Source organism: Sesamum indicum, linkage group LG3 (assembly GCF_000512975.1).
Source record: "Sesamum indicum cultivar Zhongzhi No. 13 linkage group LG3, S_indicum_v1.0, whole genome shotgun sequence".
Taxonomy (NCBI): Eukaryota; Viridiplantae; Streptophyta; class Magnoliopsida; order Lamiales; family Pedaliaceae; genus Sesamum; species Sesamum indicum.
In genome coordinates this window covers 20,851,101-20,876,462 of record NC_026147.1, presented here as the reverse complement: position 1 = coordinate 20,876,462, position 25,362 = coordinate 20,851,101, and the positions used below count along the sequence as shown (strand labels likewise).

General features: G+C 34.2%; 2 protein-coding genes across 4 annotated transcripts; one reads left to right on the top strand and one right to left on the bottom strand.

Moving 5' to 3' along the window:
- Positions 4,775–6,232, bottom strand: LOC105159039. Its single transcript, XM_011075971.2, has one exon. It carries the CDS (start codon positions 6,099–6,101, stop codon positions 5,046–5,048), a length of 1,056 nt encoding a protein of 351 aa, XP_011074273.1. The 5' UTR covers positions 6,102–6,232; the 3' UTR covers positions 4,775–5,045.
- Positions 9,988–23,567, top strand: LOC105159038 (probable ubiquitin-like-specific protease 2B). Of its 3 annotated transcripts, none has more exons than XM_011075969.2 (17): positions 9,988–10,401; positions 11,471–11,769; positions 11,861–11,939; positions 12,081–12,130; positions 13,120–13,317; positions 13,407–13,482; positions 14,800–14,908; positions 15,357–15,428; positions 16,581–16,712; positions 17,718–17,918; positions 18,026–18,081; positions 18,167–18,257; positions 18,714–18,804; positions 19,062–19,181; positions 20,845–21,273; positions 22,488–22,665; positions 22,809–23,567. In XM_011075969.2, exons 1-17 carry the CDS (start codon positions 10,263–10,265, stop codon positions 23,177–23,179), a joined length of 2,691 nt encoding a protein of 896 aa, XP_011074271.1. In that variant the 5' UTR covers positions 9,988–10,262; the 3' UTR covers positions 23,180–23,567. The 3 variants fall into 3 exon arrangements, with proteins under 3 accessions (XP_011074271.1, XP_011074270.1, XP_020548304.1); XM_011075968.2 differs by having other exon boundaries at positions 9,988–10,425; XM_020692645.1 differs by having other exon boundaries at positions 9,988–10,425; positions 11,415–11,769.

The following is a 25,362-nucleotide window of genomic DNA, read 5'->3' as shown; positions in this document are numbered from 1 at the left end:
GTTACTGTAGAAATATTTCAGGGCTTAAAAAATATGTATAACCCTAATAATTTATGGCATATGGTCTTGAAAATGTGTGCCCAATGCATTAATGGAATTAGCAAGTAGCTAGCCACCAATTATATAATAATAATAAAATATAAAATAAAAGCAATGATTGTAATGCCCCAAATGGGGATGCCTATTGATATTCCACCTAAAGATGTGCTTTTTCCTTGCTACTAATAGACTTTACATAAGTTAATGAAATACTAATGCAGGAAGGGGTCCCCACTCCTCACACTACTTTATTCGGCTTTTTATTAAAAAAAATTACACATTCCAAAGTTTTATAAAATTCTTAAGGGATCCAAAACTCATATTATAGTCCCAAGGAAAGGAATATCTTCTTTCTTCTTTTTTTTTTAATTATGTCATATGAGTGTAATATATATTTACTATTAGTATTAATGAGTGTCTGAATTTAGTACGTTTGTAAAGTTTCAATTTAAATAAAAAAAACGATTGAAATCTGTTTAGGTAAATCAGGAATTTTGAAATGTGATCTATAAGGCAAAAAAATCGTAAGAATTGTATAGAAAAGGGGTCCGGTAATAATCATATGATACTTAAGAGTGAAAAATGAGGAATGTGAAGGGTCGTAAGAGAATATAAGGTGTCAAAAATTGTATAGGTATCCCAATCCGTATAATTTCGCACCAACTATTGATCCATGAATAATTTGTTACGGTCAAAACCAATTCGTACATATTCGGGCACATGTCGGGCTGGAGCATATTTTGTATATTTTGTGATTAATATATATAATAGTTGTGTAAATTCTCTAGACCTTGAGATAACCACACATTAGGTACGGTATAATTAATTCAATATTTTAAATACTTTACAATAATTTTAAATTGTGGCGGACTATTCAAACCAATATCTTTTTTTTTTTTTTTTCCAAAGGAAAACTAATGTGTTCTCATTGTAATATATACTTTTTTTATCGTCCCTCATTGTAATATAACTGCACAAAATATAGTTTTCATCTCCTACATTTTCTTCTCGAGTTCAACCATAATTTTAAGTAGTTAAGACTTATACCTCATGCGAGCAATTCATACATAAATCAATTGATTTCATCAGTATGAACAGTGTTGTCTGACAGTTATGAAACCTTAATTCCACTCTCCAGACTAAATCCATTAGCCCAATTAACTTTATTTTATTTTCTAAACATACACAATTCAAGAATCAACTAGTTTATGTATGATTGATTCATACCCAATATTATAAGATTGAATTAAATAAAGAACCACTTTGATGAAAATCGGAACCCTACTAATTTAATTTTTTTCCTTTGCACCGTACTATATTTGGTAGCAATTAGGTGGACAAGAAACAATTAAATATTATATAAGTAGTATAAAATAAAGCAGCTCTTATAAAAATGGAAGGGGGGGGGAAGAGATTTGATGGGCATGTGACATCTGCCACATGGTAGATTCTTAAGAAACATGCCCACTGCCTTTACCTTCACTGCATCACGGAAAATCACAAATATATATATATATATATATACAAATTTCAACATGGTCTACAATTTTCTGAGTCCAAGTGATCTTAATGATGCTACCAATTATTAAATTATAGAGGATTAGATGGTACTGCAATTAACGGAACGAATCTATTTAAGACCGTTGAAGTCTTTTTTATAGTCAATCCAGTTCATTGCATTGTTTTTAAGATTTAAATATAAAGATTGGTGATATTGATATGTGTTTGGTGTTGATTGTAGATGAAGAGTTTGCGATCTGGTGGTGTGCTTTTCAGAGACAAATTTGCAAGACTTCAGTTAGAAGAGGCCATTGGTTGGTTTGCGTCGTCTGTAGGAAGGATGTCATGTGTTTGTCTTGAACCCCTTATTTGAAATACTGATGATGCTGGTATGCATCCCACATCAGTTGCAAATGAGGAGTTTATAAGCCACATGCACATTCCGAGCCTCTCAGACAATTTATGTCATGCGTCCATCCCAAGTTGCTTACTCAAGAGATTGATGATGCCGATATATGTTGCGCGTTGGCCATACACAAAAAGCTTGCACGACTAATAAAATCTAAGGCTTTATCTCTCCAATAATGTGTTTCCGTAGAACAAATTTACTAGACTTTTATCAAAACAAGCAATAAGTCACACTACAGAACTTTGAAAGAATGCATGCATACAACATCAGTCAAATAAATAAAAATTTATTATCAAAATAAACAAGTATCTACAATAAGATAATTTTTTTTTAATTACGAAATCTCAACCTTATGATTTACCCAATTTTAATTTCACATTAACTCATTAGCTGTTATTAAAAATTGAAAAATTGAAAATTAAAAAAAAAGAAAAGAAAGAAAAAAAATATAATTGGTCCAGCGCATTGAATTTGGGATCGGGCGTGGGACGGATCTGTCCTTTGGAGGGACTTAACGAGTCTTGAATTTTGTGAAAGCCGCTACAAGCCCACATGCCACCTCGAGCATCTCGCGCGGAATAAAACCTTGACGTTGCCTTAGCCTCACACTAGGAAGTTATTCTTGTTTTCTGCAAAAATACTTCGTCAATTCCATAATAGACCGAGTAATATGTCAATCAAAAATATTTGTATTAAATAAAATAAATATTCACACGTTTGTTGAAACTTAAATTTATAATTTCTGATTTATTTATGGGACTTCAATTTTAACCGTTAGATTAAGCTATTATTAGTTACACTAATAAGTTATTTTTGGTACCATAAGTTTTTGTTCAAATTGAGTTTGATTAAATATGAATCAATTAAATGTTAAATTGAGTTTTTGGTACCATAAGTCAATTCACTCTGTCAAAATGTTAAATTAAAAGCTTCAAATTTTTAAATTTTTTGTATAATATTTCATATTATTTTATTCAATATAGATCCATAACTATTTTTTATTTTGTATATTTTGAAATCAAACAAAATAATTATTTACTATTATATATAGATCTGACAATTTAATTATTTTATGAAAGTTATTGTAAAAAAAAAATAGAGTCCTATAATATCAAAATAACTCTAAAATCCCTTTTTTTTATTTTTTTTGGTGCACACTGTAATAAATTCAAGATTTAGATTTGGACATAGGGACTACAAACACATGGATTGTGGCTGCAACAATGACACTACATTACATAAGATTTTCTAGATATTTCAAGATTTCCTTTTTTTTTTTTTTTGTTTGTATATAAATGGTTTGTATTCTTTGGACAACCGAAGTTTTTGGGCAGGCCCAGTATGGTTTTTGGACAAGTTGTTTTAGTAGCTAAGGAAAAGATTTTCAGGCCTATGTCCAATCTAAGGAACAAAATCCCCATCATTTTCAGGCCAATTCACTTCACTCTTGTGTATGCTATATCTGAATTGTATATACACTTGTCCTATGATTGTACTTCAAAAACATTTATACAAGTTTTATATAACTTGTAAAAAAATTGATAGACAAAATGTGTTACTTCTATAAAATATAATGGAGTTCTTATTAATATAGGTTCGAATTAGTCGCGAACTTTTTGTTACATGAACGAGATTTTGTGATAATTTAAGAGGTAATATATTATTCTCAGGATTAAGTTTGTTACTATACTTCAAGGTATGAGCGACTGAATAGGTTGAGAACAATCATATTCCGATATACACTTATAATATGATTGACGTATTATTTAAAAGGATTAATTAATCACAAGATAAGTATGACTATAATTATCAAAACATTTCGAACAAATTTTTTTTCCTGATTCATACCTGCTAATCCTAAATTATAGAGTTTAGGGGCAACCACTTTTACCCATTTTTGTGCCTTGGAAATTTCGTCGTATCAATTGTGAATTAAGTGCACATGACATGTATTTAGTTAGATTGTACTTGTCATGTAATTGATGTGCAGATAAAAAAAACAATCAATAGGATAACACATACAATAACAATATTTGCAACATGATTAGGTAATTTTGCCATGAATCGCTACAAACTTGTATCAGTTTCAATCAACAATATGCATACCCACGGCCCATATCAGAGACAAGGTGCCCAGAATGTTGTTTCAAGATGATGTGAAATTTGTCCTAGAAACGTTGTACTCCATTCACAATTCTTGCACAAATCCTCCCTCAAGTTTGGCAACTTTAAGGACGAGTTTCCCTTCAACCATGGGTTTTTGGATTTCCATTGTATAAATCCGTTACCAAAATGCCAAACAGTATGAACCATAACAATAATAAAAAGATACCCCTATGAAGTTTATTTATATGAGGAAACCTATGCCAGAGGGGAATACGCCCTCATCCACTGGCATGTCTTTTGGTTCCATTACAGCCAAAATGATCGTTAATTTTATTTTATTACAACCACCAAAAGCATTCGGTTCATTACACATTAACACGAACAAAAAGATACCTGGATGAAGTTTATCTGCAGAAGGAAGCATCTGCCTCGGAGTGGAATGTGCCCTCATCCACATTGGCTTCGCATTTGGTTCCATTACAGTCGAAATGATCATGTAATTTTTTTCCATTACAACCACCAAACCGTTCATCATCTTCGTCCACTGCATGGCATTTGGTTCTATCACAACCAATATGATCATGTAATTTGGTTCCATTACAACCAACAGAGTGTCCCTGCGGGAGATAACTGCAATCTGATTTCGTCGCAACCAAAGAATCATTCATGATTCGTGCTGATAACCGAGATGCGAGATGAAGAGACGCGGAATGAAACATATGAAAAATCGAGCTGAAGCTTCGAATAGTTTTGGGAGCATATATTACTTGGGAATCAAAAATTATGTCATCAACAAAACCACAGCTCCGAAGAAAATAAGGCATTACAACTACTACATTACAAAGCAAGAACGCCAGAATTCTACATCAGAAACTAAACATATGTTGTCAGAAACTGCAATTCTTTCCCCTGGACAGACTGAACAAAACCCTTCTTCATTCAATCTACACAAAGGCCTAATCAATCCGTCCAACTTTCATCACCAACCAACCTAAAAATTCTTTCTAGGCCTGCCCCTCTTCCGTTTCTCTGAAGAGGCGGAGACAGGGGCGGCGGTCGCCTTTGGAGCAGGAGCGGGAGCCGGGGCCGGAGCTCGGGCCGGGGTTCGAACATTCTCAGGTGGGGCTCCCCGATGGTCCGGTACTGCCGCTGGACCACCACCCCCAAACATGGGCGGCATCCATTTCGGAAAGCCATTTCCCCCCTCCACATTCCCCGCCACAAACCCCATTGGAAAAAAACCCCAACAGCAATAATACGCCTCCCTCCCCGGCACAATCGGCGGCATCGACAGAATCTCCGTGCCAGTAAAAGCCCTCTTGCAATTCTCATTCTCACACCTCAAACAACACCCCTCGTAAGCCCTCGAATACTCGTACAGATTGTAACAGTACGGGCACGCCGTCCAGAAACTACCCGACCACCCGGAACTCCCGCCGCTCGTTTTCTTGTCCACTTTCACCCCTCCGGCGGCGGCGCCGCCATCACCACCACCACTCCTAGAGCTACGGCGAACGGGCAATTTGTCATGCGAATTTTCTTCCGCGGGCCGCTGCTGCTTCTTCTGCTGATTCGATTGCTGCTGCTGCTGCTGTTTCTTCATGGCGACGAGATCCACCTTCGTGAAACGGGCGACGACCTCGTTGTCGTAGGCGGTTTTCTTGGCCGGATCGGAGAGAACGGCCCACGAATCGGCCACCAGCCGGAAAGCCGAGTCGGAAAAGGGGAATTTGTTCTTGTCAGGGTGGAGGAGGAGGGCGAGCCGCCGGTACTGCTTCTTAATCAGCTCGGCTTCGTCGGTGCGTTGAGGCACTTGGAGAACAGAGTACCAGTCCGGCTGGTTGTTGGCGAGCCGCTTGTTGTCGGCAGCCAGAAGGACCTCGGCGACGGCTAAGATCTGGTCGCAGCCCTCGAGTAACGGCTCCGTTTCCTGCGCCAAAATGGCGAAGTCTCTGCAACCGCTGAAGTCTTTATTGCGGAGGAGCTTCTCGGCGATGCCTAGTAGGCGCTCGGCTTCGGCTCGGCTCGTCGTGGTGTGATGCTCCATTGTTTCTTTGCCTTGGGTTACTAATGGAGATCTATTATCTAAAGCTCCTTTGATTTTCTGTCTGAGAAAACGATGTCAGAAGGTATTCTCTGGAGTGGGTGCAATACTCCCAAGACTCGTTTACTTCAGGCATAATTACAATCCCCTTCGTTGCGTATGGTTTGATTATATATAAATTTTTTTAAATTTTTAAAATTATCTGATTTGCTTTAGTTTAATAAATAAATTTTTTTATTAATCAATATTTATTAGTTTGTTATTTGTTGATATTAGTAAAAAATTTGATCAAAAATTAATATTTATTTTTGATTAACTTATTACTACTTTTGTATGTCAAATAACTTTTTTTTACTAAACTACCTCTTAATGGTTAAGATATATCTTCTCACATTCATTAACTCGTAAAAATGTATGATAATAATTTGATCATAAAAATATTTATTTGATCCGCAATAAATAAGTGATAAATCAATTGGAGATAAATATATATTTTTTTTAATTTTTTTGTTATATCAACAAATTCGGTGAATTTTGACTAATGAAGAGACTTATTTGCTAAACGAAAGCAAATATCAAGGGTGCTAGATGTAATTTTTCACATTACACAGAGTTTATGTATTATTACGCCAAACCTCGTGATGGGAGTATAATTATCCCCTCACTTTATTAAATGAGATTAAATAAATGATAAAAAAAAGTTCTGAATTAATTATAAGTTGTTTACTTAGGTCCTGTTTACTTCGAGCATCGTATTAAATGAATGATAAGATTATTCTTCACTAAATGAATGATAAAAAAAAATCTTATATAATTAGTTGTTATTTTCAAAATTTAATAGACAATACAATACATTATTATTGTTGTTGTTGTTATTATCATTATTATTATTATTAGTAGTAGTAGTAGCAGCAGTACTATTCAGTGAATTTCGATGGTAAAATGGTCATTAATGATCCGGGTCAAAATTCATGTAACCTACCTAGATAGATGCAATAAGCTTTCAGGCGGTTCGAGATTGCTACCTCATCCAGACTAATGTAAGGGCCCTGAGAAAAGAGAAGTAGATCATTAGGTTTGCTGGATGACTCTCAACTAAAACCCTATGATGTTTAAGTCGGTATTTAATATCAAAGTTGTCAATAAGTAGTCGTTAGCAAATTAGTTAGCCAAAGCGATATAAATATAAGATTGTAACTGAAAAACAACGTACCATAAATGCATTGGGCATGGGTATTTATAGTGTATAAAGAGGGTTCTGTTGTCCAATCGCCGTCCGCCATGTGTCCCGATTTATTACAGGCAAGTCACTGGATCCGACCCAGGTGACAACCCAAACACGTCAAGAATACGCGGATCTCCTGAGTAAATTTGCAATTCTGAAGCTCTTAAAGGGTAAAATAATATTTTTCAATAAAATTAAGGTTATACCCATCAATTAGCATTTGGTGCAACATCTGAATTAATTTTATACCATATCCCAATGTGGTATTAGTTATTCAGGTGTAATAGTAATTACTATAGGGCTTTGATTTTATATCGGGCCCATAAAAAAATAAATGAAGTCTTATTACATTATAGTAAAATTTAGCCACGTTGTTTTACACTGATTGATACACGTGGATTAAATGAATAATTTACTCTAATATTTATAAGACCAAGACATCTGCATATTCTTTTAGTACTCACTTTCACCCTTCACACACTTGATATTTCTTTTTTATCCAAATCAGCAATACTAATTACGTGATTCTGAATTCTTACAATCTGATGGATTTTTTTTTTTTTTTGTGATTATTATAATATAAGAAATTTATTATAACAAATATACCGATATTTTATTCAAACATTTTAATAGCATGATTGGGTGTATAAAAATATTATGATCGAACGAGCATTCGTAGACCCGTTCCAAGACATATGTCCGGTATAAACTATGATTAGGTACCCATTCCAACATGTATGAGATTATTCATTTTTGCTCATATTATAGTTTTAGCTATTCTCAATAGGTTCCGAATATACGTATTTTTATATTATTGAAATAATATTTAATAAAATTTTATTGCAACAGTTGAAGTCACAAAATTATATATTATTTTGAATATATCTAATATAGTGAACATCAACAGAAAATATTTAAATGTGTATTAATCAAAATATAAAAGTATGTAATATAAATAATTTTAATTTTTAAAATATTTTATTAAATGTAATCTGACCGAGTTGGTAAATGTTTGTATATATTATAACAAATAGTTATTATAAATACGAAATTTTTTATAATAAAATATATACAATATATTATTATTTATTCTATATTTTCAATACGTATGTTAAATTTTATAAATAATATGTACTCGTTAGAAACTTAAATATATAATAACATCCAAAAGTGTATATTGAAAAATTTAAATTGAATTTAACGTTTCAAAATAATAGTTGTATGTAATGAGATCAAGTAAATGCTCTACTTCTGCATGGGTTAATGAATTAGAAAAAAAAATTATATATTTTTTACAACTCATAAAAATAGTAGAATTTGTTGTAAAATAATAAAAAAAAATATAGTGTTTGCAAAAGATATCAAAAGTCAAAATACCTTAAAAAAAGAGAAGAGAAGAAAAGATAAGTGGTGGTTATTTCAATTATTTTGTTTTGAAAAGATTGAATTAGAGCAAAAATTTAAAAATAATTCATTTATACAGGAGTGTACGCAATTGGGGTTGAGTCGATTTAAGTAGATTTTTTATCCAACCCGTTGTTTGCGGTCTTAAGAAGGTCTGCCCAAGCCCAATCCGACAATCATCAACGCATGTACAATTATATTAGTACTTTGTGATAATTTATACTTTTTTATAATTATTTTTTCATAATAAATGCATTTTCCTGTAGCGCTAATTATAAAAAATGGAAAAATATGATATATCAATTACAATGTGTCAAAAAATAAACATTTATACAACAATATATTTATTTCAAAAGAATACAAATAAATATAAAAAAATTTACCAAATTTTTACGTGTAATGTTGTGAAAAAGGTTCTTATTTCGAATTGATTATATAAGAAATTGATCATAATAATATACAAATATCAAACAAAAATTATTTGAAATAAAATAAGATGATTATGAAAACAAATTGTATCAAAATCATGATATCATATGTTTCAAGTTCTTGCATTCATCAATGGCATAAAAAATTATAGAAAATTGCCAATAAACAAGAATTAATGAACTAATCGATATTATTTATATATTTATACATATATATTATACAATACTAACAAAAAATACCGTAATTAATTACTATTGTCTTGAATATTAGTTATGTATTAAAACTTTTGTATAAAGAATTATAGTATATTATTATTGTTCTTCTTATTTTTCTTCTTCTTCTTATCATTATTATCACGGTCGAATGCGATCTACATAAACATAAAACCAAACCTGATTGCTAAAATGCGATCTTTTTTTTAACTAATTTAAGACCAACCCACCCAATTCATCCTTAGCCCGCTAATTATGGTGCGATTTGAATTGGGCTGATTGGTTGTGGCGGACTGCCGATTTTATTGAACACCCCTATATTTACCACACAAAATAAAATTAAAATTCATGGTAGTACGAATTTACTCAAACAAGTCCAGTGAATTTATTATTATAAATTTAAAATTGTTTGGTGTAAATGGGTCAATTCAAACACAACATTAATGAACAAAGTTAATGGAACTTGAAAAGGGATAATTATAAGGATAAATGCATTTTTGGTCCTTATTTATGCAATTTTAGTCATTGAACAATTTAAAATTATAATTTTGATCCTTAAATTTTAATTTTTTTTGAGCACTTTTGGTACTTCTGTTTATTCTACCGTTAAAATTGACAGATTTTAGGAGCTGCAACACACACCAGCTGCTGAAGAGGGAAAAATTGGCTTAGGGGGGAAAAATTAGGGTTCCTCATACTCTCGTTCTCTTGAAATTCTCCCCCAACACTAGTACTCTTTCTCTCTCACGTCTCGGTTGATCCTTTACCCCCAAACCCAAATTCCTCAATTCCCTCTCTGTTCTAAACCCTATAAGCTTTTTGCGCCCAAATTTCTCAGTCGTAAACCCTAATGTGATCGCACGCTGCTGCTTCCTGTAAACATTTAAGTTTAGGATGACCGAAACAAAAAGAATGAAGAGTCCGCGTAAATCCCTCGACGTGTTTGAGTTCAAAGAAGAAGAAGATGAGCTGACTACTGAAATGGCAGTCGAGAAGTTTGCCCATAAATTCGGTAACCCTAACGACCGCGATGGTGAGCATGCTATCCAGGATCATGGTCAGTAGAATGTGTGTGTATGAAAAATATCTGGTGTGGAATTTTTTTTCAATTTTACTTCTGACAAACTGAGTTTCTGTAATATACATATGAATTTGTTTAAGTCTGGCTATAAACTTTGGTTTATATTAGACTGAGCTAGAATTCGGCACAGAATTACGTTTCCCTTATGTTTATGGCTTTATTTTTTATTTCTTAAAAGAATAGAAACAGTTAGCAGCACCAACTTCACTCTCTCTCTCTCTCTCTCACACACACACACACACACACAAAAAAAAAAAGAAAAAAAAAAAGAGGAGAGGAGTTGAGGGGAAGACAGGAAATCAGACAAGATGGTGATTAATAGGTCACAGTAATGAACAGAGGGTATAAGTTGGCTAGGGGAAGTGATTTGTCCTCTAATTCCTTATGTTTGGTTAGGGTAGGAGAAAGAAGTGTAGACAGTTAGTGAGTGAAACTTGTATTATTATTATCCACTGCATCTGCTTGATTTGAATAACTATTGCCTCATTAAATTAAGAAATTTTGCTGGTCTGCAGGATAATTTAGGTGATCCAACAACTTTATGTTAATGGGGCACTTTTGAATTTTGGCTGCCTTTTGAAAAATAGCAGGCATTACAGTATGCAATACGATATTGATTTCACTGATCCTAAAACTTCTTCTCTTATTTATATCTTGTTTTGAATTGGCTATACACTTAGTTTGTAATATAGTTAGTTCATTGGAATATGTTTTTCTTCGTATTGTGCTCGCATTGATAATTAAGCATAGATGATTAGAATTTCACTGTACAGGCGAGAATTTGCATTGATTTAGGGATATTATGAGTTTATCGGTTGCCTTTAGCCTTAGGCTTGGGCTTTGAGCTGCCTAGCTGTTCTTACCACTTTGTTAACTGAGCATTCCAAGCTTGAGTATCTTATTTGTTGATGAAATATATTTCTGGAAGTCACATGGAAGTTAAATCAAATTGCTTCCTTGTGTAGCATAATGCTAATATTTTCAAGATTCACGGTGATGATGTACGGATTATTTGTTCTAGTTCCTGGAACTGAACTTCAATCAAAGGAGAATGGCACTGGAATATGTGGGGCCACTGATGCTGTCAACATTGATTACAAGCACGGTGCCATTGAGACTGAAGATTATGCTAAGGAGCTGCCCAAAATGAGCCATGTTCTGCAAAATGATTGTATAACGCATGTCCATGACGCAGAAAATAAATCTAATACCATTGAATATGCAAGGATCTTTGCTGGTATGGAATGCAGTTCAAGTTCCGGTGCCACAGTGCAGTTGGAGGACCACTCAAATTGTGTCTTTCCAATGTCCTCTTGCAATGTACTTAATATTTTCTAATTACGTCCATTGTCTTCCAGACCAGAAAAAGTGCTTCCTGACACTGGGTTATCCTTTTCCAAATAATGTGCAGGATAAGTCCGTTCACCTGTCTTCAGATGCTTATGAGACCATGAATGAGAGATCTCCGTCTGCTATCACAAACAATAATGGTTTGATCTGCTAAATCTTGTCTCTTTTCTTGCGTCAATTAGTGTCTTTTTCCCCTTCTGGAAGGGCTGTAGTATGCTTTAAGTATAAGACTTTCATGCAAGCAACACCATTTTCTTATCATCTTTGTTGCATGGTCTCAGCTTCTTCTGATGGACCGTCACCTGATAACTGTTTCAGCGGCTGGAATTTGGTAACATATCTGCAACTTCCGCTTCGCCTTTTCTCAGTATTTCTCTGTTAGAATTCTGTGTGTGCATCTTTAATAAAAGACAAGAGATGTACCTCTGCTTCTGGTTGGCAGAAATATGTTTAAGCTTTATTGTTTCAATAATTGGGTATCAGTGGTTTGGGATACTAAGTTTTCTGATCCGGAACATTTCCTGGATACCTTCCATATCTCTGACTTTGTAAGGATTTTGTGGTGAACTTTTCAAAGGAAATTCTTTAACTAGTAGATTTGTTCAACTCCCTTTACTTTGTTGATATTGTAAATCATAATACTTCTTTGTGACAATAAATTCAGTTGTAGTATCTGAACATAAACTTATTCTTGCACTTTTATCAGTTGCTAGTGAAATGAGGACATTACTGATTTGAAATTTATGTAAAAGAATTTACTGCTGGTAATTGTAATTGGCTTCTAATGTTTTCAATTGATTTATAAATTTGAGCCCTGGTTTTCTACATCCATTTTGTGTTTGGTTGTCCGTCTACTTGCTTTCCTGCCTCATTGTTGTCTATGGATTCTGGATTTTGATTTTAGTTCATAATTAAATATTTCAATCTTCGGTGGGATGTTTGTCTTCAACATTCTCATGTTCTGCAACCTGCTTCATGGTCAAATTGATTCGTATGGAATTGATTTGAGTTGGTGTAACTTGTGTTCCGCATGAGGCTAAAACAAACTTCAATTATCAAAACTCTAGGAAAATGTTTTGCTTGTAAGATTAACCAAATGTGTCATAGGGCCTTTTGCTTTGACAGTGAATAGTGCTCTACATCCCTTGTCAGAGACTCAGAGTTGAATGCATTGAACTGACGATTCTTCTAAGCATGTGCTTCATAGATGTCATGAATTAGCTCTATCTTACAGTGATTACAGCTTGACATAAGCTAAGCAACTAAGACACCAGTATTGTGTTTGCGCCATAGTTGTTCACTTGTCTTTTCAATTGGCAGGGCGACGGAAGGGTGGAAATTGTTCTCTATGCTGATTACATAACTTACTGTGGTAAACATTATCTGGACTGTGTGGTGAGCTTTTCTAGATGTTCTGTAGAAGCTAGAAGTAGAACCATATATGGAGATGAAGGAGCTTTTCATATTCATGTGGAGATTAAAGATATTGTCAAAATAGAGTCTCAGTGGAGTGCTCGGGTAAGTAAGCATGCTGCTAGATCAAATATACCTTCTCCTTGTATTAAGTAGCTGAAAAATTGACATTGTCACTAATGACCTTTGTTCAGTATGAGGCAGGCACCATAAATATCTATTTCATTTCAAAAGATGCAGCACATGATGATTTTGTTCGTGATGCTTCAGGTTTGTTGGGCTGCTTGCTTTTACTGCTTTCTGTTGTTGCTTTGGCAAATTACCGGTTACTATGGCATCCTATTATGTGTTGTATGTTTTCCTCCAGAAAGTACTTGCTGAAACAAAGTCAAATTGAAAACTAGGCCTTCTTGGTATCAATAGAATTGTAAGATTATATTAGAAGTCTTGAGCTTTGATCCTAAGGTCCATTGTGACATTAAAACGATACAAAGCGACTTGTAAAGTGAGAACTAGAAACAAAGAAAAATAGCAATATCACAGTAAAATCCTTGTAGAAAAGATTGACAAGAAAACTAAAAAAATTCTAAAGGTCATGCGGGTGAGAGACCTAGGTAATTTGTCTTGGGGTCTTAGAGAACTTTACTCAAGTGATGAAAAATTGTTTGTTCTGTTGAGCATGTAATCTAAGATATATGACAATATTTGCTAGGTGCTCATTTTGCTCTGAAGCATGTTTTCGAGACATGTTTATGGTATAGTAATTAAATATTTATATGTGATTACTGTGTGCAGAGGGTTTTGTAATGTATATCATGTAGTGTATATGAGTAGACTTAATCAGACATGCCTTAATGAGCCGTAGAGACCTATAATACAAGTGTAACATAACTGTCAATTTTTAAATCAGATATCAGCTTTTATTGAAGAGCAAAATCCCGCTGGTATGGTAGCTTAGGCAAGCGTCAGAATAAGCCATGGAGCACTAAATTATTATTACAGGAATATAAATATACATAAGCTCTTTGATGAGGATCAAATTCCACAGCTTTTTGTGGATCACCTTTTGGGGCATTTTTCCTAAAAGCACCAGAACATCTGTTATTTTTTGAAGTCTTTCTTTTCCCCATTTCAGATCTCTTTCTCTTTTCTTTCAGAATTCTTTTCTTAAATATCTAGAAATGCTAGTAATTACTATGCGCATATATTTCAATTAATATATGTTATATTTGTCTTTATACATAATTAAAGCATAATGCAAAATGCATGTATTTGCATCATCCAATCATTAAAAGCTTGACGCGACACCACTCACCAATTAAAGATCCTTTCCAGAAACAAGACATACGTACAACACATACTGCAATACCTTTTCGAAACACCCTTACCCAGAAAGTGATCCAACTATTGCCAGATTTTTGGATTAAATGCAAACTAAAAAGTACAGGGTCTTCAGTCCTTAAAATTTATTCTAGGTTCACCTGTCAGCTTTGCTAGGTGTTCTTGGACAATTTTAATCTCTGTTGTGGATCTCTTATATTGCTGCTAATAAATGGATCTCATCTTAGGATGCTGTGTGCATTACAGGACTTCAGGAGTTGAAATTTCCTGCTGTTGACTCCAGCTGGTATGAAAAACAGGAAGCAATTGAATCTCTGGATGTGAGATATAAGGCATTATGGAATGTCCTACTTGAGTGAGTTTCATACACCTTTGTGTACGCATTAGCATATTTCTCATTATAAATGAAGTCAAATATTTCCTATCGTTTGCTAAATAACATGATCCATGTAATGATTGCTTGTGATGTGACTTGTAGTTGGTATCTGGAGAATTTCTTGATTAAGTGATTGTTTTTTTAGATGTAATTTATTTGATATCTAATTCTTTCTTATTTATTAGAGGGGGCGCTTTTGGGTGCATATGCAGACACATTTTCTCTAACTGAAAACTAATATGAGATGCTGAGACCTTTTAGATATTTAAGTATAGAAAAGTAGCTCAACATGTTGTGGCAAGACATATACAAATACCATTATTGGGATATGACATGAAGAGTACAAATTTGTCAGTTGTTATTATAAGAATTTTTTAAGTTGTTATTCTTATGGTGTTAACTAGTACTTGCTTGGTTTTATCTGAAGCACTGGGATGGAAAAATGTTCAGCTTTGCCTGAAGAGGAAGCTAAGATGCTCACAAGAAGCTATTTCCCCAAGTGAGTCAAAAAGCTGATAAACTTTTTATTCTTTTTTTGGGTAAATGATAAACTTTTTATTCTTTTACTGTCGATTTTATGCACTCTACATCTGATCTCTTTCAAGACCTTGAAACTGTATGCATTTTGTTCCCTATTTTTCCAATTATTTTCTACAGAGCTCTTTTGTCACTATGCTTAAGATATTTCCTTTTTCCCCTTCTCCTTAGACCATATTTTATTGAACAAGATACTGATTGTCGGGATGGCCAATTGGTCACTAGGTCACCATGTTTGGCTTGGTTTAGGAAAAAATGATTCTGTTATAATATCTACATACATACTCATCTGTTTTTATCATAATATTTTTTTTTTTTGTGTGTGTGTGTGTGTGTGTGTATAGAGAGAGAGAGAGAGAGAGAGAGAGAGAGAGAGAGAGACAGACAGACAGATAGAGCACTTGTACTCCTCTTGAGACATAAAAGTTCAAAAGGGCAGTCTTCCTCAAAGAGAAACTTCTACCTGTGTAAACTGAGTCGTCTAAATGTGGTTCACAGTCATACTTCTTTTCCTTTTGCCCCACGAAGTTGGATAATGTGGCATGATGTAAAAATTCTTGATTGTCCTTGAAAGTTGAAACTAAGGTTGTACACATGTAATGCAGTATGATTTTGTTGAGAACACAAGAGACTGCAATAGGAGGCAATATGCATACATGGAATTTAAGTTGCCTATTCAGTTAAAACCAAAGACTATCAGAAGTAGATCCCATTCACTGTCATCTTAATATCTAAGCAAAGCCTGTCGTTTACCTGTTAATTGATTGGTCAAGACTGTATCCTCAAAATTGTTTTCTATCATCATTTGTGTTTAAACTGAAGAAGTTATTCTTTTTGTTGCAAGAGTTATCTTAAACTTTGTGGATGGTGCTAATTGGTGCTCCATTACTTCCTCTTTATGACACACTCTATTCAAAAATTTCCACCTGTTTTATGATGTTTGGATGACTAGAAGGTTTGTTAAATAACCTTCAATTAGCAGCACAAAAGATTGGAAAACATCTTAAATATAATACTGTTCAGTTTACTCTATGTTGAGCTAATAATATCAGACAAATTATCCTTTTTGCTTGTTCAATTACTATGTGAACTTAGCTACTTTTAAATGTTACAGTTTTGATAAGCCCTTTGAAGACGTGGTTTATCCAAAAGGTGATCCAGATGCTGTTTCCATCAGTAAGAGAGATGTAGATCTGCTACTGCCAGATACATTTGTCAATGATACAATCATAGACTTTTACATCAAGTAAGTTTGTCTACAAATAGAAATTTGTCCTTTTCAACTCTTGCTCTTTACATTGCTAAATGCGTGTGCTGTCCGCTAGATTGCATCTTCCAGTTAAGGAATACATAATATTGGATTCTCTTATATCCACTTATTATGCACTGTGTAGTCAATGGTGCGCCATGGTGCGAGGCGCGAGAGCGCAGCCCTCGCCATTCACGGCCTATCGCGCGCACCTGGGCGCCATTCAGGTGTTGCCCAGGCACGCGCCTTTGTGAAAAAGGGCCTCGCCAGCCTGGGCCCATCAAATAAAACAACCCTAATAATTAAGGGAATTCCAGCAGAAATAAATAATCTGCTCCGCATGCATGAGTAACCTGTTCATTCCTGCCTCTTCTTTCTTTGGTTCTTCCTCTGCGGCTGCCTCTTCTTCTTTCGCTTATCTTTCTTCTTTTTTGATAAACTATTTAGGATTCATTTGAATCATTAGGACTTTTGCTATCCTTCAATGGTTCAACATTGGTCGTTCTAATTATATGAAATTTTGTTAAGTTGAATTTGTTATTTTATATGTTTTATTTAACTCCTTATACATTAATCTAGTCAAAATAATACTAATTATATAAATATATAGATTATTTCTTATATTTGTGCCATCCTTCGAAAAGGCGCGTCCCGCGCCGTGCGCCACTGACTACTATGGGTATGCAATAGGAAAATGAAATGGGTCTATAAGACTTTTGTTTTTATCTGCTTATTATTATTTTTTCGAGAAAAAAGAGAGACTGAATCAGAGTCGATGGGGTTAAATGTCTTGGCTTGTTTGAGTAACTTCCTTTTTCCTCCGGAAGTAGATCCCAGGTGATCTTAATAACTTGGTTTTATTTTTGCAAATGAAATTGGTCTAGTGGTGACAGTTCCTAGATCTTTCTGACACACAGTTTCTTGTCTTAATTGTTGGTTGTATTTTGCAATTTGTTCGTTTTTCCTTCACTTGGCTCACTTGAAACTTTAACCTTGTAACAGATACTTGAAGACTAGACAAAATGCAGAAGATAGGTCTAAGTTCCACTTTTTCAATAGTTTCTTCTTTCGAAAGCTGGCTGACCTGGATAAAGATCCATCCAGTGCTTTTGACGGCAAGGCAGCTTTCCAGCGTGTTCGTAAATGGACAAGAAAAGTAAACTTACTTGAAAAGGACTTCATTATTATTCCCGTCAACTACAAGTAAGAAGTTAAATATAACTTCCCAAGTTTTTTTGTTGATTTTCTGAATGCTAACCGTTGGTAGCTAGACATGAAGAGTGGTAATTTATGATGCAATGGTATGACAGTTACCACTGGAGTCTTATAGTTATTTGTTACTTTGGTGAAGTTGCCAGCTATGAAGGCAAGTTATTATTAACCTTTGTATTATCTCATAAAAGATTATCCACTTCTTGACATTGTTTGGTTTCTCCTTGGCCGTAATTTAGATGTTGACAACAAGACGGTAAGAGTGCCCTGTATATTGCACATGGATTCGTTTAGAGGAAACCATGCAGGGCTCAAAGATCTCATTCAAAGGTATGTTACATCCAATTATAAGGAAAGCTACAATGGGAGAACACATAGATGTGTGTTCATTTGTCTCTATACCAAATTAGTAAATGACTTCACATTTCACAATGAGGTTCTGCTGCTGATTACTTGTTTGAGAAATTAACACTTAGTAGTATAATTCATGGGAGCATTTAACTAATGGGAAACCTTGTCATTAGAGAATAGCTTCTGAAAGCCAACTCCAAAGAAAAATATACTTCAAACAAAATAACCTGTGGTAAGTTTAAATGGACTATAGCACATAATCAGCCTTTGTCATATCTCTGTAAAACACGTAAAGTTTTGTGTGTAGTGCAAATAATTTGCCCTATCTCTATATGTGTTTTTAAAGTTTCTTTGCTTGTTTTTCCTTCCAGTGTTTAATTTTTGCTGATTCTGTTTTAAACACTTGATTTGTCAATTTGTAACTTGAAATGGCAGTTACTTGTGGGAGGAATGGAAAGAAAGGCAGAAAGGAACAGGGGACGATCTGTATTCAAAATTCAGAAACTTAAAGTTCATCCCGCTTGAGGTACATTTTATATATATTCAAGTGGCAAGGTTACACTTATCATGAGAGTTTTCAAAAATATCTAAAATGCCTCAAAAGATTCTTCTAGAGCCTTTTACGTAGTTTAAGCACTTCTGCTTACCTTTCTGTCTTGGGTTGATTGTTGGTAATTATGGATTGCAGTATCATATTTCTTGTCGATGCTTTAATGCCTAATATTTACTTGATGTATTCTTGGCAAGCATGTGATGTTTGAGTTTGGTTTTTGAACTGTGCAGTTGCCCCAGCAGCAAAATTTATATGATTGTGGCCTTTTCTTGCTTCACTATGTGGAGCTTTTTTTGGAGGAAGTTCCCCCTAACTTTAGTATATACAAGATTACACCGTCCTCCAAGTTTGTAAGTACACTGTTTTGTCCTCTTATCAAGCTTACTCTTCTTTGCTGTAATGTTCAATAGATTAATATTTACATTGTTTCTCTTGTTGGACTTTATCTCAGTTTTCAAACAACATAAACTATGGAATTTTCCACAATGCAATTTTTCCCGATCCATGTCTACCTTCTTCAGCAAAAGAGAAGACATTAATAATATAATTTAAGTTAAATGAAGCTACTTCTCCGAATCTCATTACACTTTTATCTCCCCATGGATAAGATATTCCTGGTTAACCTAAACAGCTAAGATAGTTGGAATCCCAAAAGGCGATTCAAGCTTTACCCTGTTCTTTTGATTGAATCTGCTTAAAATCTGATGTAGCATTGTCTGTTTGAGTGCATAAGCAAACTACAGTAATCACCTTCATTTTTGTCTGTTCTTTCTGTAGTATTCTTACAAGTAATTGAAATTCTAGGGGATGCACTAGCCACTGAAATTAAGCAAACCCCCCAGTGAGCAAAAGTGGTCTTCCCATTCACTTTATATCTTGATTAGCTTAAGTTGCTACTTGGTCTTATTGTTTCTACTTTGTTTACTCTTGTGCCTCAGGCTTCAGACTAATTTTGCAAACCTTTTGGATTTGGAAAGAGATTAGGCTGTAATTTTGGTATTGTGATTTGTAATTGGAACATTGTCTGAGCATTTGTAGGTTATTGCTTTACTGGTCTGGAGAATGTGATGGCTCTACAAAATTGTGCTGAGTCCTGGTATAGGAAATATGAAGAGATTCTGAAGAGTGTGATATGATTGGCAATCCATTCTGCTTGTAATATCAACAGTCTTCACAATCTCTTTGTGTTTTCGAGTGTTCGTCCTTGACAGTGGCTCTTGGGCATTCTTGGTTTCTGACAAGCATGCTAGCCTTTTTTTTTTCTTTTTTCATAGAGGAATGATTTTTTGTCATTGGGCTCTCTTTTGCTTTGTGTAAAGGGAAGGGAAAGTTTCATGTATAGATAAGTCAAAATTTTCATCTGCCATGGTGACAAAAGTTAGTCATGCTGTACGCATGGATGTTGGGGAGTGTGGTAATCAGAAAACAATTCCCATTAGGGCATGCAGAAACTTAGGCAAGCAACTATGGAATAGCTGAAAGATCTATCTTACATACTATTAATACATCAAATATAAAGAATATGATATTATCCTGTAAAGCAACACTGACATTGTCTCTGCTTAGCTTGACATTCGCCTGTTATCATATATGAAACTATAGTACCCCCTGTTAAAAGTTAGTTTTTTTCCTCCCTCTGTAGTAGTTACTCTGGAAAAAGGTTGTACTTTTTAGCACATCTTCCTCTAAAGGTCTTAACACAAGTTTGACTTGGTCCTTTGGCTTTTGTATTATGCTCAATTTGTTGTCTAATTGTCGAATTATTGTCACAGCTAATTTCTTCTGATTTTGTTTTCAAGCCCTACAAATCCATTAATACTAAGCTTGTTTAATAGCAAAATCAATCTTAATGACTTTATCTAAACACCCCTCTAAGCATATATGAGCATCGTAGTACAAACTTGCAACTGTGTTCTTAACCCTTAGCCAAAAGTCTTTCATTTTTGGATTGCTCCCATGAAATAGCACATATCATGAAATTTACCACTTGAGTGATTAGAAGGCTGTTTCCAGCTTCAAGCAGATTGGTTTCCTCCCGGTGAGGCTTCCATGAAACGCGCTCATATTGAGAGATTGATTAACGGTCTCCTTGATACTCAATCTGAAGATTGTTGTCCACCTGGTGGGAATGGCATGCATTTCTCTCCTGAAGGTCCAAACTGTGCTCTTGGCTATGAGAACGGTGTCGAGTTTTCAGCAAAATCCAGTCCTTTGAGGGGTTGTCATGAGAGCTCACTACATCATGTTGAGCATGGAATTGAGATGACTTTATTACCAGCTTCATCGATAAGGAATGCACAATGTAACCACAGTTCAGGATTGGTTTTAAAGGAGTTGTTTAAGCAAGCTTCTGCTTCAGAAACTTTTGATCGTGCAGCCTGGGGTGCGTTTGGGGGCAGAGCATCTCTTCATGAGTTCAAGAGACCTGTGCCTCTGTCAGAGGTATGTAGTTTTCCAATTCTATAACCTATCATGAGTATGGACTACAATTAAAATGTGGTGGCTTACGAATTGACAACAAAATTACATTGTTCATTTAGATTGTCTACCACTGTACATATAAAACTAGATATGCTGAGAATGTGTGTGCGTGTGTGTATTTCTTTAGGATAGTTAATAGGCTTCTTTTGGATTTGGAAGTTTGATTCTGCTTGAACTCTGGGACCTATTACAATTATGAAGTAGTCTTAGGTGTTAATATTATGTGGTTACATGCGTAAACCTATGGACAGTTTAGAAAGTTGCTAAATAAAATTGCCTGCTATATAATGATAAAGGAAAGAAGATAATGCTAGCAGTATATGACAAAGCCAAAAGTATTTGAATCTGTATGCGCTATAAATGTGCTTTCTGCTACGGCATATACAACCAACACTTTTGCTCTCTCACATCTCAGAGGGGAGAGATCTTATATTTTGCTACACTATAAAGGTTTGTGTAGAATACTCAAAAGCTTCTATGACATCTGAATGAAATTTGAGAAAATTTTATTTCATTTGGGAGGATCATCAATTTAAGGGTTTCCTTTTGTCTTCACTTACTGTCCCGATTTGATCTTTAAGGGCCACACTTTTATGTCAGTAATTATCGTATGTGTTATGCTGGCATGTGTTGTGCCTGTTCTTTGAGAGTACATGTGAGACAGTTTGCTTCAAGCAGAATTTCAGTGTCCTTTTACTGGTGGAGTTCCTTGGAGTTTTTTCTATACTACAAAATTGCCAACCATTAGGATCCTCAACTGATGTGATAGGAAAGACAGATGTGATGATATGGGCATCATATTGCTAATTGCTCTCGTGTTGGTGATGTTCACTGTGTCTCACGTTGATCAGTGCAAAGAATACAGTTTGAGAATTTGCGTCTGTTTTGTTGAAAATAGCGAAATACTAGGTCAAGGGTTGTAAAAAGAAGAGACTATTAGTTTGACCTTCTCATTCTTCTTTTGCATGGCAACTTAAATTTCTTCTTGAAGGATTGGTGATGAGAGTCCAGAGGAAGCATGCAGGCTGATTTTCTTTTGGAAATCTTTCTGAATGCTAAGTTTCAGGATACTTTATTTTCTCACCTGAATACGGAGCTGGCATATGTTGCAGTCTATTGTATTGCATATTAATGCTCGATGAACTTGTTTCTTAACTGTATATCTTTTTTGGCAGGAAGAGGTCGAAGTTGATGAGTGCTTTGTACCAACAGAATTATCAGAACCTGTCTTCCAGCAACTAGATGGTGTCACCCCAGAAGCACCCGTGTTTCCTCACTCATCTGGAGATTTTAGGTTAGAGCCAGTTCGCCAACCTACATCAGAGAATGATGCTGCATCTCCAGTAACATCAGGTTGTGATTCCAGAACATTTCAGTAGTAGAAGCTGATAAAAATGGTCGACATTTTGAAGCTGTTATATTAGATGATAAACCAAACTCTATTTTGTATATCATGAGAAAAAACATAGACTTGACTTTCTTTGCCTTCCGTGCAGGAGACCTGCTTAGTGCTGAAGATTCTCGAGGTCTGGTTGAGATTGGTGATCAAAATGGTGATTCCTTTTTCATGAAGCACTTACCGGGGTTCTGTCAAGAAGCGAACCAGCTGCAACCTAATCATGGCTCATCTCACGAGAGCTTGGTCTTCCGCCCAGCCTTAACTTCTGATGAAAAGTTGGACGCTTCAGAGCATGAGAACCCATTTCAGATTGTTGACTCCAAAGATGACACACTTGCGTCAAAGTATGGGGGTCAAGAGTCGCAAACAGAATCAGACGAGCAGCGGGCTGCAAAAAGAATACGGATCACGCCCCACAACAGCGAGGAAGATGTTGCTGGTAGTTTATCCAAAGACCTGCATTTGTGAAGCAATGGTAAGTAAATATATATTCTTTTGTAATCTAGAGTACTGGCTCGCCTTTAGGTCTATAAAAGAACTGCCATTGCTGCTATTATCAGCTAGTAATGGTTCTATGCTAGTCTCGATGAAGATGAGGATGGAGTTGAAATCTTTTCTGGCCAGCTGTAGTTGGTTTGTACATTGTACAGCGCAGTTTATTATGTAGAAAGAGAGCAATTATGGGACGGTTGGTTGATCCTGAGCAACGTATGGATACTTAAAAAGGGAAGTACTGGTCTTGAATACTCGAATATGATGTGATATTCTCGAGACATATCCCATATATTAAAACATGTCTAAAACGGTTAGGGATGAATTACATTTACCTCCTTCATGTATGATCTGTTTATACAAATATCTTATCTTTTAGATAATTATACATGCATTTAATAGAAACGTCAATATCAAATTATATCTACTTTTTGAAAAATTAGACGTGCATCCTCCATTAGTGTCAACATTTTTTTTCCAGGGGTGCTTTGTGTAATTATTTAAAAAATAGAGATAATTTGTGTAAAATGTAAATTAATTATTCCAACATTTAACAAGAACAAATTATTTGATAATAAATTGCATTAGTAAAATATAAGATTATGAGGTACAAAAGAATAAAAGTTAACGGTAAGGTTGGTTTGTATTTAGGTTTAATTATCCAAATACTTATACTATAGTTTGTAAAATTATAAGTGGACCCTTAAAGGGGTGTTCGTATAAGTTTTTGGCCTTTGAGGAAATGTAAATTATATTACAATCTCAAAAGGTGTAACTGTAATTTTATATAAATTAAAAAATATTTGTACAATTAAACCTAATTCTAGGGGGTTTGATTTAATATAAATTGCACTATAAGCTATTTTGTATCACTGTGTACTTTTTAATCATATAGCATGTGTGATATATTTTTATATATTAAATATATATAAATTGAATATTTTATCCTTATATTTTATTTAATTTAACACTTAACTCTCAAAGTTTAGTTTTATTTTTTATTCAATTTAATTTTTCTGTGGTTTGCATATCCATAAACATTTTAATAATTATATTGTTTTGTTTATTCTTGTCCTTCGCCTTAGGCAAAATCTTGTATTCTTTTTACAATCTTGTTTCCTTTTCAAGTTAAGTGGATCCTTTCATGGGGGCATTGAATCGGATCACAATTGACTATGACTGTTTGTAATTTTATTTTAGTTTATCTAATTAACAAAAAATAAGATGATATGAATTTAATTGAGATGGGACGGGTAATTGAATATGAGATAAAAATGTAGTGATAATAGTAGTTGATGGGATGCGTAAAATTTTATAGATTAACTAATGCAATATACTTTTACGGAGAGTATGAAGGGAAATCAGAGCAAAACATTGTCAATGACCTGTTTTGTGAATAATACAGTAATTGAGAAATTTGTGCAACATATGTGCAATTGTTGAATTTAAAACCACATATATTTGACTTTGATTTCAGATTCAACAATTTTATAGGCAAATAAATAAATGTTATTGTTAGCATGAAGGCTTATTGACAATGTTGTAGGAATTTCTGTATACATTACACACAAAACAGGTCATTAAAAATATTTTGTTAAAATTATAGAGAAAAAGTTGCTTCAACTCTTTTTTTCTTTTTTTTCTTTTGGGGCTTCTAAATTGATAAGGCTGCTCATTGCTTTCTCTCATGTGTTTCTTGCTCCCTTTCTCTTCTCACCCCTGCACTTTTGTGTTGCTCAGGGATGTTAGTGCAGGAATATATATATTTTTTAGGAAAATTTCAAAGATCTCCCATGTGATAATAGAAATGTTTAAAAATTTCCCTATTAAAATTAAAGTATCAAATACACCTCCTATGATATAAAATAAAGTTCAAAAAACCCCCTCCGTATAGAAATTGACATACACGCGCTTTTGACTGCGAATTTGTTATAAAAATGCTTTTTTCTTTGACATTTTTGCCCTTCTCTCACAACTAATATATATAATATTATATATTTATTAATAATAAAATATTATTTTATATAATAATTATTTAATTAAATATTATATATTTATTAATAATAATTATTAATATTTATTAATAATAATTATATTAATAATTACTTAATTATTTATATAATACAATATAATTTTAATTAAATTATTTAAAAATTATT